The sequence below is a fragment of the Thamnophis sirtalis genome, unplaced genomic scaffold, assembly GCF_051295495.1.
Source record: "Thamnophis sirtalis isolate CommonGarterSnake01/CBP01778 unplaced genomic scaffold, rThaSir2_p1.2 scaffold_12, whole genome shotgun sequence".
Taxonomy (NCBI): Eukaryota; Metazoa; Chordata; class Lepidosauria; order Squamata; family Natricidae; genus Thamnophis; species Thamnophis sirtalis.
This window is the reverse complement of record NW_028261392.1, coordinates 46,782,214-46,796,322: the sequence shown is the minus strand read 5'-3', so window position 1 is coordinate 46,796,322 and position 14,109 is coordinate 46,782,214. Positions and strand designations below refer to the sequence as shown.

Here is a 14,109-nt window from a genome sequence, read left to right as displayed (position 1 = left end):
AACGAATAATTTTTATTTTTTATTTACTTTAATAGCAAGAGATCATAATCACAAACACTTTTTAAAAGAAGTTTAATTGCATAATAAGTGTATAATTGTTATTCCCCTATTTTAAAAACATTTGTACAGGATATGAAGTGAGAGGATATAAAGTATGGCTGTTTCTAAAATTGTTTCACTTAGTTCAAAGTAGTTAATATTTAAGAAATAAAAAAATCTTCAAACATGCAGATTTAATTTCTTAATGCTAATGATGTTTTGGGAGCTTTGGCTACAGAGAGCTATAACTCACTATTTGTGAAATCTGCAATATCACAGAACAATAGAATTCAGATACATTGAAATGGAGAAATTTTCAATTTTCTATAGTGATTGTAGCAAAATATACCTTTTAAAAACCTTTAAAAAAAGGTAAATCGATTTAAGAAAACAGCTTCTGTCCACTTTACACTATAGAATAGTTTAAACAATTTGTTCATAATAGCAACATTTTTTAAATAATACAAAGTTCAAAATACCAGAACTGTTCACTCAAGGCCTGCAACTGCAATATTACTAACAGCAATATGTACCAATATATTATTTCTTCATTAATTATTTTACAGACATAAATATTTATGGTTATGCAAAATTATCCTCCTTAATGCCCAAGGATTGTTTTCCATATCAATCACATTTTTTTCGGTTATCTCTAGCTCATCTTCACCAAAAATTGTCATCAGGTCCTTCCTGGGGAATATCTGCAGCACTAACACTAGGGGAAACAAAATCATGTTAATTTTGGGAACAGTGGCTATGGAAAAAAATTACACTTTTGTGACCCCCGTATTCTTTCCTCAACCAACTGCTCTTTTACTGACAAATCTTTGGGCCTTGAGTACTACATAACAAAAGGGAAAGCATGGCAGTATTGAGCAAGGTAGCACTGCTTGCGTCTCAGCCTGTAGGCTGCAAATGGAAAAGACTGCTATCCAATGGAAGATCCTCTCTATGGAAGAGTAAACAACGCAAGCTACTGTTTGCTCTAGCACACCTCCTGATATCTCTGAGGAGTTCCACAATCCTCAGAAGCAAATCTCTGGAAGACACAGGAAGCTGCAGTGGGGAAGTAGAATAAACAAGACTTGCAGTTCTCTGCTCCCAATTGTTCCCACCTAAGGAACTTGGATCTTTAAGGCATTGTCTCAGTGACTGTATAACCCAGACAAGGAAAAAAATGATAATGCATACCTGTCCTCCCTTTCACTGCCTAGTAGTGCCGCAGATGATACTTCAACTGCTTCTTTGTCAGCCTTTTGACAGAAAGAAGAGAGTTAACTTGGTTTATAAATGTCTCAGGAGCCTCTGGAACATCCCTAAGAGTCAGAAGCATTTCAAACATTTATTCTGTGTTTTACTTTGGAACTCAGATAATTTCTAGGGACCAGTGGGATAAATAGAATTTTGAGGGTAGGACTATTTATTAGTTATCTACTAAACTGCAACAGTTTTTAGAGGAAATTCATGTAAAAACTGAAAATATTGGAGACAGTGAAAAAAATGATATGACCAAACAAATAGCTATCAGTTAACTACACTTGTTTAAGTCTAAATATTTAAATCTAAGTATCCAAAAATTATATAAAGCAAGCAAACTAACAACCATCAGTCAATTACACCTGTTTTCAATCTAAGTTTTTACAGTCATAAAAATCCTTGTCATAATTTGTTACCATCCAACCTCAGACTTCTCAGGAAACAACAACTGAACAAAAAACTGCTGGTGACCTTCTACCGCTGCACCATAGAGTATTAACTTACTGCAACTGTGTCTGGTTTGTCAATTGCACAATGGCAGATAGGACAGTACTCCAGAGCATTAATGTCATTGACCAGAGGATCATTGGTTGCCCCCTCCCCTCTTTGGAAGAGTTTATATCTCCCGCTGCCTTAAGAAAGTTCAAAACATTCTTAAAAATCCATCTCATCCTGGGCACCCTTTTTTTTAACTATTACCATCCAGTAGATGCTGCAAGATAATAAAAACAAAGACAAATAAGCTGAAAAACAGCCTCTATCCCAGGGCAGTAACTATACTGAATTCTACTGTATAGTGCAATATTAATGCAATATTGGTTTTCAATTCAATTGTAGAGAATGTGAAGGATGTTTATTTGTATTTTATTTTATAATTATAATGTACACTGAAGATGGCATTTAATTTCGTTGTACAATGTTGTGCAATGACAATAAAGTAAAGTAAACTAAGATGCAAAAAATGTGACAAAGCAAAGATGAAAAAAAAATTAGTTCAGTTCTGGTTTGACAATATTTCATAGAATGGCCAATGCAAGAAACAGTTAAAAGAGATAAGGAACTAAATGGTAATTGTCTTTCTTTCAGCTTCAGAACTGAACTTTAGAATTTGGAATGTCTTATTACTGACCTTGTATGCTCACTACCTAAGCTAAAATTAAAAATTAAAATAAAGGATTAGTGAAATGAGCCAAACTACTGTAAAGTACTCAAAGGATGTTTGAAAACATTCCATTAAAATCAATTAATGCTTTGGTGAAGCCATATACATTCTGGAATTCATATCTGGTATTATCCTATCTGTAGATAGTTTTGAATTGTGTAAGATTTCATCTTGCATTTCTTGAAAAGTAATCAATGAACAATATAACAAATAGCTATGTCAGCAGTTTTATGTTAAAATTCAAATTCAAAGCCATGTGCTAGAATCTGAGGGCATTATACCCTGCAATGCAACATGGCCATGAGGAGACAGAATGTTGAACAATGTACATTGAACTTCTTCTGAAACTCATTTTTGGTTAGTAAATTAATGAAATTTCTAAAAAAAAATATATGTGTAGCTATTTTAGTCCAAACCATATGTTAATTGTGTTCTGATGGAAGACTGAAAACTAGAAACATGGAATGAGTCAGTGTAAGATATAAGATAGGTAATATTTTAAAATTCCTATATTAGACTGAATTATATAAGTCATTCATATTTAGTCATCTAAGCAAACTCCAAATTTTTCCCTAGAAGATAAAACTTTGGGCTTCACTTTTGATTGGTTATGTCTAGCAAAGCTTTACTTTAGTGAGAAACGCACTGTACAGCTAGTAGGAAATGTATATGACTATAGTTCTGATATTTTCCAAATTATTTTATTCATGTTAATTCAAAATATTACCTTTTTTCCCTGTTCTTTATCTTGATTCTGCTGTATTATTTTCATGTATTTTTCAAGTGGATTGGAAACATCAGCGCAAGAATGTTCTTCCGACTTCAGAGTACTTGTCTGCATATTTGTTACTATTTCATTTTGAATTTCTTCATTCATCTCCAATGATTCTTGGACATGCTTTCAAAAAGCATTAAAAAAAGCATGTAATTAGAGCAAAGTACCTGAATTGATCCAAGTGCTTTTATCTCCATCCAATATTTTACCTATTACTATATACACTGCCCTGTGGTAAAGATTCCTTCCAATTTGATATAATCAAAACACCCAAGCATGATTTAATCTCCTCCATTTCTCAGAAAGACAAGAACCATGACTAGTAGAGCTTGGACCAATACCATGTTGTATAGGTTCTAGCCTTGGTTCTGTTAACCACCAAACTTTAGGACCACTTTTTTCGTACTGTTTCTATTCAGTCCATCAGCTGTAAAATATGATGATACTCCAGGTCCAATTCATCAAAAGTTGCCACATAGATTCAAGAAGCAGCCTTTCCTGTCGCAGCCCCTGCCCTTTGGAACAGCAGACTGGCCACATGCAGGTTTACTGGAATTTCAGAAATCTTTATGAACTGGATGGGATCCCAGGCATGTTAGTTTAAGTCTTGGAAATTTTGTTAATTATCATCCCAGTTGCCATTTCTTGTTCTTTCTTGTGCTTTTTATATTTTTCTTTGTTTTGCACTTGGCAGTCTTTTAAACTGATGTTAGCCATTCACAGTCACTTCTGTAAGATGAGTACATAGACACACACCCATAATTTCGTGGTGGCACATGAATACAGTGAAACTGCATTCTAACATGCAGCATTGCAGGCTAACTCATTGCACATTGCCAGGAATTCAATCCTGACCAGCTCAGCGTTGACTCAGCCTTCCAAAGTCAGTAAATTGAGGACCCAGATTGTTGCTAGCAATACTCTAACTCTGTAAATTGCTTAGAGAGGACCGTAAAGAACTATGAAGTGGTATATAAGTTTATGTGCTATTGCTATTGGTTTCCAGGGAGAGATGGAAAACACTAAAAGAAATTCATTTTCAACCAAATAAAATGAGTATTAAATACTGCAGCCATAATACACTACACTGCAAAGAACATCCATAAAAAGTACCATATTTTTCAGACTATAAGACACACTGGAGTATAAGACGCACCATGATTTTGAAGAGGTAAATTTTTTTTTTAAAGTTTTTTGTACTCTGCAGGCTTCCCAAACCCTCTGCACGCCTCATTTTTTGCAAAAAAAAAAAAAAAAAAAAAAAGGAGGGGGAAAGGGGGGCATGCAGAGTTTTGGAAGACTGGGGTAAAAACAAGCAAAAATGGCCTGTTTTTCGCAAAAATGGGCCATTTTTTGCAAAAAGGGGGGGCATGCAGAGCTTTGGGAGGTTTGAGGGGGCTCCTGGGGGCTGGAAGGGGGCAAAAATTAGCAAAAACAGCTAATTTTTTGCTTATTTTTGCCCTCCCCAGCCCCCAGGAGCATTTTGCAAGCCTCCCAAACCCTCTGCATGTCCTTTTTTGCAAAGGGGGACAGGGTTTCGGTAGGCCAAAAATGCTGTATTCAGGGTATAAGACGCATCCAGATTTTCACCCTTTCGTTGGCGTCTTATACTCCAAAAAATATGGTAATCAGCATTCAATTCTCTGACTGAGGCAAGGAGTATTCAAGATTAGAATATCCTAAAGTTAAGGGAAGAAAGCTTCACCAACCAATCAGACTGGTGGAATAACTTATTAGGAAATACATTTTCCAAAAAAATCTATGATAATATTGTTCAATTTGTAATGCATTGTAAAAAAAAGAAAAGAAAATCAGAGCAAGTACTGCTCTGGAAATCTCTGCAGAACAGCATTAGCCATAAAGACAACTGGTATAACCCCTGAAAACTTCAAAAGTTGTATTCTTGTCTTAGCAGGATTTCCAATTCTGTTAAGTAGTAGTATGGGGAGCAGGAAGAAAGAAGAAAGAATAATAGTAGCCATGATTCTGCTTCCATCTGTGAAAAATAATTTGGCTAAGAGATGTGGATATTTGATAGTGTTGGCTGGACTGAGTCTTAATGGGCTAAGTATGATTCAAGATCACAATCCTGATGTTTAATCATCAAGAATATAATTAAATATAAAATCAAAACCCTGATCATTCTATTTTCTTAACTTCAACTATCTCTCCAAAGCCTGCTCAAATTAATGCAAGATAAATTGAATATAATAGGTAGCATGTTGCTTTTGGTTGGAAAATTGCATAGCTCATTTTTTAAATATTTACATAGAGTACATCAAGTGATACACATCCATAAGCAATTCTTTATTAAAAGAAAAATGTGATAAAGGTAAACAAAATGTAATCATCCTATAAGAACACAAACACTTATTAAATAGACACACAGAGAAATCTAACACTGCAATGTTATTTATTCTTCCAGCTGTACACTAAAAAATCAAAATAAATTCTCAGAATCATTAAAAAAATAACCTATCATTATACTGTTCCATTTTGTACAAAGATGTCAAGAGTTATTCTACAGTTTTGCCTCTGGAACAATATTTAATTGATTTATATGGTCGTCCATCTCACAGTTGCAACTAAAATATTAAAAACAATAGAAAAGCCAGTATTACCAAAATTGTAACAATCTAGCCATCAAGAACAAACCTTATAAGCAATAATAATAATATTTTATAGGTTATCTAATCTTCTAACCCCCATGACTCCTATGGACTATGCCTCTGATGGCAAACCTATAGCAGACGTGTCGGAAGTGGCATGCAGAGCCATCTCTCTGGGCATGGCAGCCGTTGCCCGTTGCCCTTCTGGGTTCTGGTGCACACATGTGCGCTAGCCAGCTGGTGTTCACTCACGCATGTGCACCAGAAACCGGAAGATGAGGTCACCAGCACACATGCGCATACCGGATACTGGAACCTCAAGCTTCCCGGCACATGCATGTGTGCCAGGGAACTCCTCTTCTGGTTTCTGGCACTCTGCCCCCCCCCCCCATACGTGCACTCCTGTTTCGGCAGGTTCGCCAATACTGGACTATGCTCTATGTTCAGGACACTTTTATTAAGTGCCCTGGTGGCAGAGTGGTTACAATGCAGTACTGCATGCTACTTCTGCTGACTTCTGCTGACTGAAATTTGGCAGATCGAATCTCACCAGGTTCAAGGTTGACTCAGCCTTCCATCCTTCTGAGTTGAGTAAAATGAGGACCCAATTTGTTGGAGGCAATATGCTGACTCTGTAAACTCTTTAGAGAGGGCCATACAGCACTGTGAAGTGGTACATAAGTCTAAGTGCTATTGCTATTATAAATATTTGTGAAAATGTAAGAATGAGATACATTACTATTTCCTGATCCAGTTTCTCTGGTTCTCTCTGGTCTCTTTCTGAAGACTTCTCACTTTGTGTGTTTTCTTCTTTGGCCTTTTCTTCTTCCCATTCTGACTCCTTTTGTTCTTCATGATTTCTTCCATCTAGGACAGTTTTCTCTGTTCCACCTAATATATAACAATGCAAATAACTTATATACCAGAGAACAATGATTTGCCTATTAGTATGATAAGTTGGATTCCAGAGCCTACATAGTCTTATTAGTACTCATCAGTGGTGGGTTCAGGGTGATATTGCCCAGTATGGCCGTAGCGGTATTAGCCAGGAGCAGTGGCCACCATGCCAGTACGGTGGCTCATTTGGCCCACCCGCCCGCCCATGTACCATGGCTGTTTATAACTCGACTGGCCCATTGTGCACGCGCGCAGTGTGCGGCACCTGCACAACCTCCGCTGAGCAGCTGAATTTTGCAGGATGGTGGCGTGTGAATGCGTATGCAGCCTGCATGCCCATCTAGGACACCCGGTCCTGTGTGCAGTGTACCAGCTGCACTGGGGTCTGGAACCCACCACTGGTACTAATTCATGATATTTTTACTTTTTCATAATTGCCAATTGGCTTCCTAAGCATAATAAGACTTCTATGTGAACTGCAGAATTACTTGGATAGAACCTGGCATCGTCTATATTTAGTTTTTTGTTTTAAAAGACCTATTATACAATACGATTTGGGGAACAGTGTTACTGGAAATATTATGGAGGATTCTCAGAAACCAATTTAGAAAGACAGACTTTTTAGCTACTAGTTATAAACAGGGAAGACAAGGGCACTGCTATGACATTATGTCACTAGTATCTACTTTCAACTGTTTCATTTCAGGATTGAACACCACTTCATTTATAGCTTAGTACACTTTCAAAACTGCTTTGGGTCTGAATCTTTCCTCTCCAAATATTGGAAACTAATTATCCAGGAGGCAAAAGGTATCATACAAGGGACAAGATAGACAAAGGAATTAAGTGAATTTTCTCCTGGAAACTTTTATTCCATTTACATCAAATATGCCTTCATTACACTGTTGCATTCAGTTTCATCACTGAAATCAAACCTGCTGGAAATGTATTGTACTATTTTATGTGCTTTTCTTAAAAAATATCATTAAATGTTCTTGAAATGCTTATCTTCATAATGTAGATATTAGTCATTTAGTGATGTCTGTCTGTCATAACAGACAACTGTTCTACAGTTCATTATATACTTCCTTAAATGACAGAATTCACTTCCTAAGGATAATGCTATAAACCCTTATTTGAACAAAATTTTCATGATTTCACTGATATGATCTCTCAAGTTCTTAGTATAGCGTATCAATGAAAGATAAATCATCTGAATTCAATGTTGCCTCCAAACACTATTGTACAGAAATAACAAAAGAACCTGACAATTGAAAAATAATTGCAAACCTTTTTCTTTTTTGCCACCTTGCTTAGTCTAAAGCTGCAGCATATTGAATGCTTCTAGACATAGAAAATTAAATCATTCTTAATCCCTTGCTGTATATAATTTCCCTATTATGTATAGTAACTGCTTAAAGAGCAGCATTTAATGTAATTTAAAAACAATTCTACCAAAACCTTCAACTTGTGTGTTTTATAATAAACAAGCCATCTACAAACAAGGCATTCCCAGAAGTGAACTAAATACGTACTTATCTCCTGCTGTGAAATGCCTGTTGCTGGCATGGGGGTTGGAACATGGTTCCAACTAACTATGTCTCCAGATGGTTGTGACACATCACTTTTGAATTGTTCTGAAATGTCCTCTTGATCTAGAGAATAAATATAAAAAAATCTTCATTATTCTGCAATTATCCAAGCCAGGAAGAAGAATGGAACAGTGTGGGAATGACTAGAGTTCAGAATGCCTAGTATAAGCTATTAATTGTTCCTTCTGGCCAACCTAACAATTACCATAAAAATGATGGGTCAGAATGTTCTTTTAATCAGAATCATGGGACTGTCTGGCTTGGAAACTAGTTTTTACAGTACATTTATTAGTCAAATAGGTGACTCTACGAATTCAATGTAGACTTCATTTATTTAAAATGAGCCACAATAAAAAATAAATAACAGTTTGCATTACTTCCTACAGCATTTCTTCCTTTATGTGTCAAGTTTCCATTTCAACTACAGTACAATCCCACTGAATATTTACATCATTGTTATAGGAGGTATGATAATGTAGCAGCCTCTTAAATTGATCTATAGGTTCAAATCTTGAGCCACGCTTGGGATACCAGCACCACTCACATGTACCTACTATAGGTTTCATAATCTTTGGGCAAATCTATTTAAATTCTATTCCTGTAACAAACAGGAATTTTGTACATGTACCTGTTCTTTTACTTTTGTGAAAATAAATTCCTCCAAAATTGCATTTAATTAGTGTCATAGCTTTCCTTTTTTCTTGTTTCTTTCAGTTACCATATTTTTCAGAGTATAAGACGCACCAGAGTATAAGACACACCAAGATTTTAAAGAGGCAAATTAAAAAAAAAGTTTTTGCACTCTGCAAAACTCCCCAAAACGGTCCGTTTTTCATGAAAATGGGCCCATTTTTTTTTTCAAAAAAGGGCATGAATAGCCCTTAAGTGGCTTGTAGAGTGTTCCTGGAGGGATGGGGGGCAAAGTGAGCAAAAAATAACCCATTTTTCATCAAGAAAGGGCATTAGGAAGCTTATAGAGTGCTCCTGGGGGGGGGGGGCAAAATTGAGCAAAAAAACAGCCCAATTTTTGCTCATTTCTGCTCTCCCCAGCCCCCAGGAGCTCTCTGAAAGCCTCCTACAAGCTATGCATGACCATTTTGATGAAGGGGCAGGGCTTCAGGAGGAAAGAAAATGCTGTATTCAGTGTATAAGACGCACTCAGATTTTCAGCCTCTTTTTTGAGGGAAAAGGATATGTCTTATACTCCAAAAAATATGGTAACTCAAATCCTACCTTCCATTTTCATTTAATGTTCCTATTGCATTTTATAATTTTTCAGACAGATGCTTCTATTCTTTCATCCCCAAATTCTGACATTTATTATTTCTCTCCCACAACACTTTTTTGACCTTGATTTAAGCTTTCAATAATACTCTATGACAGCTCCATAGATTTTACTTATTTCCTTGGGTACCGGTTAATAATATCACTAACACTATACACCGCTAAGGCAGGAAGAAGCGTTATGCTTCTCACATATAAAACCAGTTGTACTCTTATCATTATAGATACGTGATATTAATTCTCAAGCAATAGTAAACTCTAGGGGATGTAGGCTGGTTTTCTATCACGTTTCTATCACGTTAAAGAGGCAGAATATATATCTTCCAATTAAAAGGAATTAAAAGACATTTTTTGTTTATCTAAAAGAAAGTTTAAATATTACCAAAAGCCAAAAAATGATCAAATTTTTATGCTCATCATAGACACTGATTCTCAGAATTAAAAATCTTACAATATAAAAAAGAAACTTACAATCACTAATAGGATTGTGGTTTCCTTGGTCTTCATCCAACAACTTGACAGGATTTTCAGTATTGCTAATATTTTGATGATTCTCTAATTCTTGATATAGACTAAAAAAATTAAAATTTGATTTAAGAAAACTATAGACTGCAAAGCTAGTCAAATCTGGAAAGAAAATAGATGTAAAGGAAATATATGCCCATGTGAATTACTGATACCTTAAGCTGATATAATCATTTTCAATTGATATTGTTTTGTCCTGCTTTATAAACACTCTAAAAGAACAGTTGCATATATTCAATGCAATGGGAAGGGAGGATTACTAGAATATGAATTGCCAAGACAAAAGTATCCCTAAGAATAGTTAAAATGAGTAAACCAAATGAAGCTGACAAAGAATAGTCTGTGATATTTTACCAACTCTGAATGATAAAGATGACTCATGGATAACCTCAAATTATAACTAGAGAAATTTAAGCATATTTCTATAGTCTAGAGAATAATGTATATAGTATGGCAAATACAACTATATTAAGTATCAAATACTTCAGCTAAGTGAATTTCCTGAAACAACCTGATGTTGGATAACCATTTGTCTGAAGTGGTGTAGGGTTTCCTGCCTAAGCAGGGGTTAGACTAGAAGACCTCCAAGGTCCCTTCCAACTCTGTTATTATATATTATATATAACCTTTGATTAAGAGTAACTGAAAAAAACAGGTATCATTCGGTTAAAATTTCTAAAACAATTACCTCAACTTTTGTTTGTTAGGAAGTGGGGATGAACAAGCTGAATCAAGAGATGCACAGTCTCCTATTCTTAAAATAGGAGACAGGGGCTGATTTACATTCTCAAGAGGAACCGCAAGAGACGAGCCAGTGATATCTACAAAGCAGAAGTCAACTGTTTATTCTCATACAATAGTCTTACTCAAGCAACATTCCTGACATACCTCCTAAATGATATATTTTAATGGCTAAACAATCCTCAGGAGACAAGTAAAATGTCAAAAATATTCCAAATGTAATACTGGCAAATCTTTGATTTTTAAAAAAAATATTCTTCAATTTGCTAAATGAAATAATTCCAAATAAATGAGTTGAATATTTTATATTAAGGAATGCATTTTATGTGAAAAATATGTAGTGGGCCTTCTGTATATTCTTTAAATGAAACACACACCCTGGACAAGGAGAAAAAATGAAGAATCATTAGAAGATTGTTCATCATGCTAAACAGTGGAGCAAAATAGCTTACAGAAAATGCACATGGCTCATGATGGCTGAAAAGCTGCAGAATAATTTAAAATGAGCACACATGCAGGTATTATTGGTTCTGGAACATGCATGACATTTTGAAACATTGGTACACTATACACTAGTTGGAAGTAAACATTTAATTGTGAAATAAGACAGTAAATTATTTGTATCACTTCCTTAATTTCAACTTTAACTAGATGTATATATTAGGCAACAGAATTTATTAAAATTGAAACACTTTAAAGATAGTTCTTGACTTATGACCAATCACTCAGCAACTGTTCAAAATTATAGCAATTTCCTAGAACTGCTTACAATCCAGTTCCAAAGATCCAATGTTCATGTGATTGCATTTTGGTTGCTTGGCAACTTTTTCTCCAGAAAAAAGTCATAAATTTCTGGTTTCTGGTACAAAATATCCATAGACTACAATATAAAGGTTCATTTAAGGATGGCAGTTTTTGCTTAATGGCTTTGCTTAATGTAAAAAAGTAATAAAATCAGGCATGGTCATGTGATAACCTACTTAATGATTGCCACAATTTATGACTGTAATTCTGGGCTCAATTACATTCCTAAGTCAAGAATTACCTATATGCAGTGATTATGTGAAGACAAACATTCCCACACTGCAGGAAGTGTATTGAAATAGTACTCCCATTCCAGCACTGAGTGGGAATTTGGAAATAATCTATGAAAGGGATTAATAAATTATGACATCAAACCTTGATATTAATAATGATTGCAACTCACACCAAAGCAACCAAATTTCGTAACTGTATCCAATTGCATACCTTCATTAAACAGATTTTTACTGATGTTCCGCCTTGCTTTGGAAGTAGGAGTAGAAGAGAGACGCCTGGAAGGTTTTTTGGGAGTGGCACTAAAACGAGTCTCACTTCCTGGTGCCCAGGTATAGCTTTTACTCTTTTGAAAGTGAAAGGAATGTTCCTGAGACAATGAATTCTCCTGTGTAGAACTCTTTCTTTGCTGAGATGCTAGGATAGAGTTACTTGGTGATTGGGAAGATGATGGGATCTTTGTTGAGTCAATTACTCTTTGAGTGACTTTGTGCTGGTAATTCCTGTAGGCCTCTTCCAAGTACTCAGCTTCTCTTTCCAGTTCTTTTATCCTAGCTTTTGTAGTAGCTACAAATTCTAAGTCAGAATCTGGTGACGCGTTGAATTTTACAATGTGATTATTATGACTAGGACCTGAATTCATTCGAACACTGGTCTCAGGCTGAGTTTTCAAGAAAGCCCGATCTATATATATATCATGTGGAACAACCTTATCATCAATCAAGTCAATGACTGAACGATCAACCAGAGAAGGCTTAGGATTCCGATACACCTCATTCTGTAGTGCTAGATAACCAAGAGTTTCATATAGAAATAAAAAAAAATATATTTTAAGAAAAGCTGTAAGTGTGAATGTTGATTTGGTCATACAGTTAACACATAAACATAACCTGTGCATTTGAAATCTATCTTAATATCTTTATATATATATTTTCTACACCCAAATCCAAATAGAAAAAAATTACCCAAAGTCAGGGTGATGACACAAAATTCTAAATAAAACTGAAAATATCATAGTCATGGTAACAAGACATGTAATGTAATGTAATGTAATCCTTTCACAGATAAAGGCTGCTTCTACTCATAGCAAGGGAAGCTCCCTCATATCTTAGTCAATACCTGAGAATCCCTTCAGCTCATCCTCTTTGAACTAACACATGAAGGGTCTGCAGTGAGAGGAAAGACTTGAAAACTCTGCTTGGAAAAACTAGCCATTAGCCATTAGAATCTATTCTGGGTTCTCTACGAATCAACCCTAACTCCCTAAGATTGAATGAAAGCAGATTTAGCATTCAGCAAAGTTAGTTAGTTGACTGTGCCTTCAAGGCACAAAAAGAAAAAAAACCATGCTAATAAGTTTTTAATACAGCATCTTTCCCCCTTTCTTCAAAGTAGTTTGGCATAGACTTTTGCAAAGGTAGATGCAGGCCCAAAGTCCTGTTTGTGCAAGCTTATGAACACAAAACTTTCAAAATATATACTCCCAACAACTACCCAGCTCTGCTTTGGACACAGGGTACTTGTGCTGCCCCAGAACAGTACAGAATTTTTGTTAGTTCCTTTCATTTCTGTGTTGGGCAGACCAATAAAATCTTAAAAATCAAATAAAGAACTAAACTACAATCTGAAATGTTAGAAACCAGAGAGCAGTTTTGAATTATTTCAAAATTAATTTTTGGAAATAAGGAAGCTATCTTTGAATTTAAAAGACCTTTTATAAGAATTGCTCCTAGCCCAAATTATTTCCCAAAGTCCCGTAATGAGGTGGTGTTCTTTGCAATAAATAATTATATCCAAGAAACAATACTTCCTTTTAAAAGGGCAATCATTCATTATGCATATAACATTTCAATAATTATATTTTCTTGCTATTCAATTAATAAGTTGTGGCAAAAAATAATCTACATGTTTAAATAAAATTCCCTCAAATTTGTATCAAATAAAACAGAAAGAGTCTTGAGTTTAAAGGCAAAAAGATGTCAGAAATCAAACCTGTCTGTGTTTGCTTCCATTGTAACTTTAATTCTTCTATCTGTACATTTAACTTCCTGATGATATTTTCATAGTCTGACAACTGAGCCTTTAACTGTACACAGTGTTCCATCTGAAAACATTACAAAGAAAAATTGACTTAAAAAAACAAAGAAGTTATTTACAAATAAGACTAATAACAACTCACCCTGGAAGCTAGAT

General features: G+C 35.2%; 1 protein-coding gene across 2 annotated transcripts in view; it reads right to left on the bottom strand.

Annotated features, from left to right (window-relative positions):
* OFD1 (OFD1 centriole and centriolar satellite protein) overlaps nucleotides 1–14,109 on the bottom strand; it is a 31,286-nt gene continuing 17,177 nt past the window's right edge. The window contains exons 15-23 of one of the 2 annotated variants that reach the window (XM_087726943.1): nucleotides 13,909–14,020; nucleotides 12,130–12,702; nucleotides 10,829–10,961; nucleotides 10,087–10,187; nucleotides 8,275–8,394; nucleotides 6,582–6,733; nucleotides 3,186–3,356; nucleotides 1,231–1,292; nucleotides 1–754 (exon numbers count right to left, since the gene is read on the bottom strand). In XM_087726943.1, coding sequence (XP_087583069.1) covers nucleotides 703–754; nucleotides 1,231–1,292; nucleotides 3,186–3,356; nucleotides 6,582–6,733; nucleotides 8,275–8,394; nucleotides 10,087–10,187; nucleotides 10,829–10,961; nucleotides 12,130–12,702; nucleotides 13,909–14,020 — 1,476 coding nt within the window. In that variant the 3' untranslated portion in view covers nucleotides 1–702. The remainder of the gene's footprint in view (nucleotides 755–1,230; nucleotides 1,293–3,185; nucleotides 3,357–6,581; nucleotides 6,734–8,274; nucleotides 8,395–10,086; nucleotides 10,188–10,828; nucleotides 10,962–12,129; nucleotides 12,703–13,908; nucleotides 14,021–14,109) is intronic. The other variant, XM_014061430.2, reaches the window with a different exon arrangement.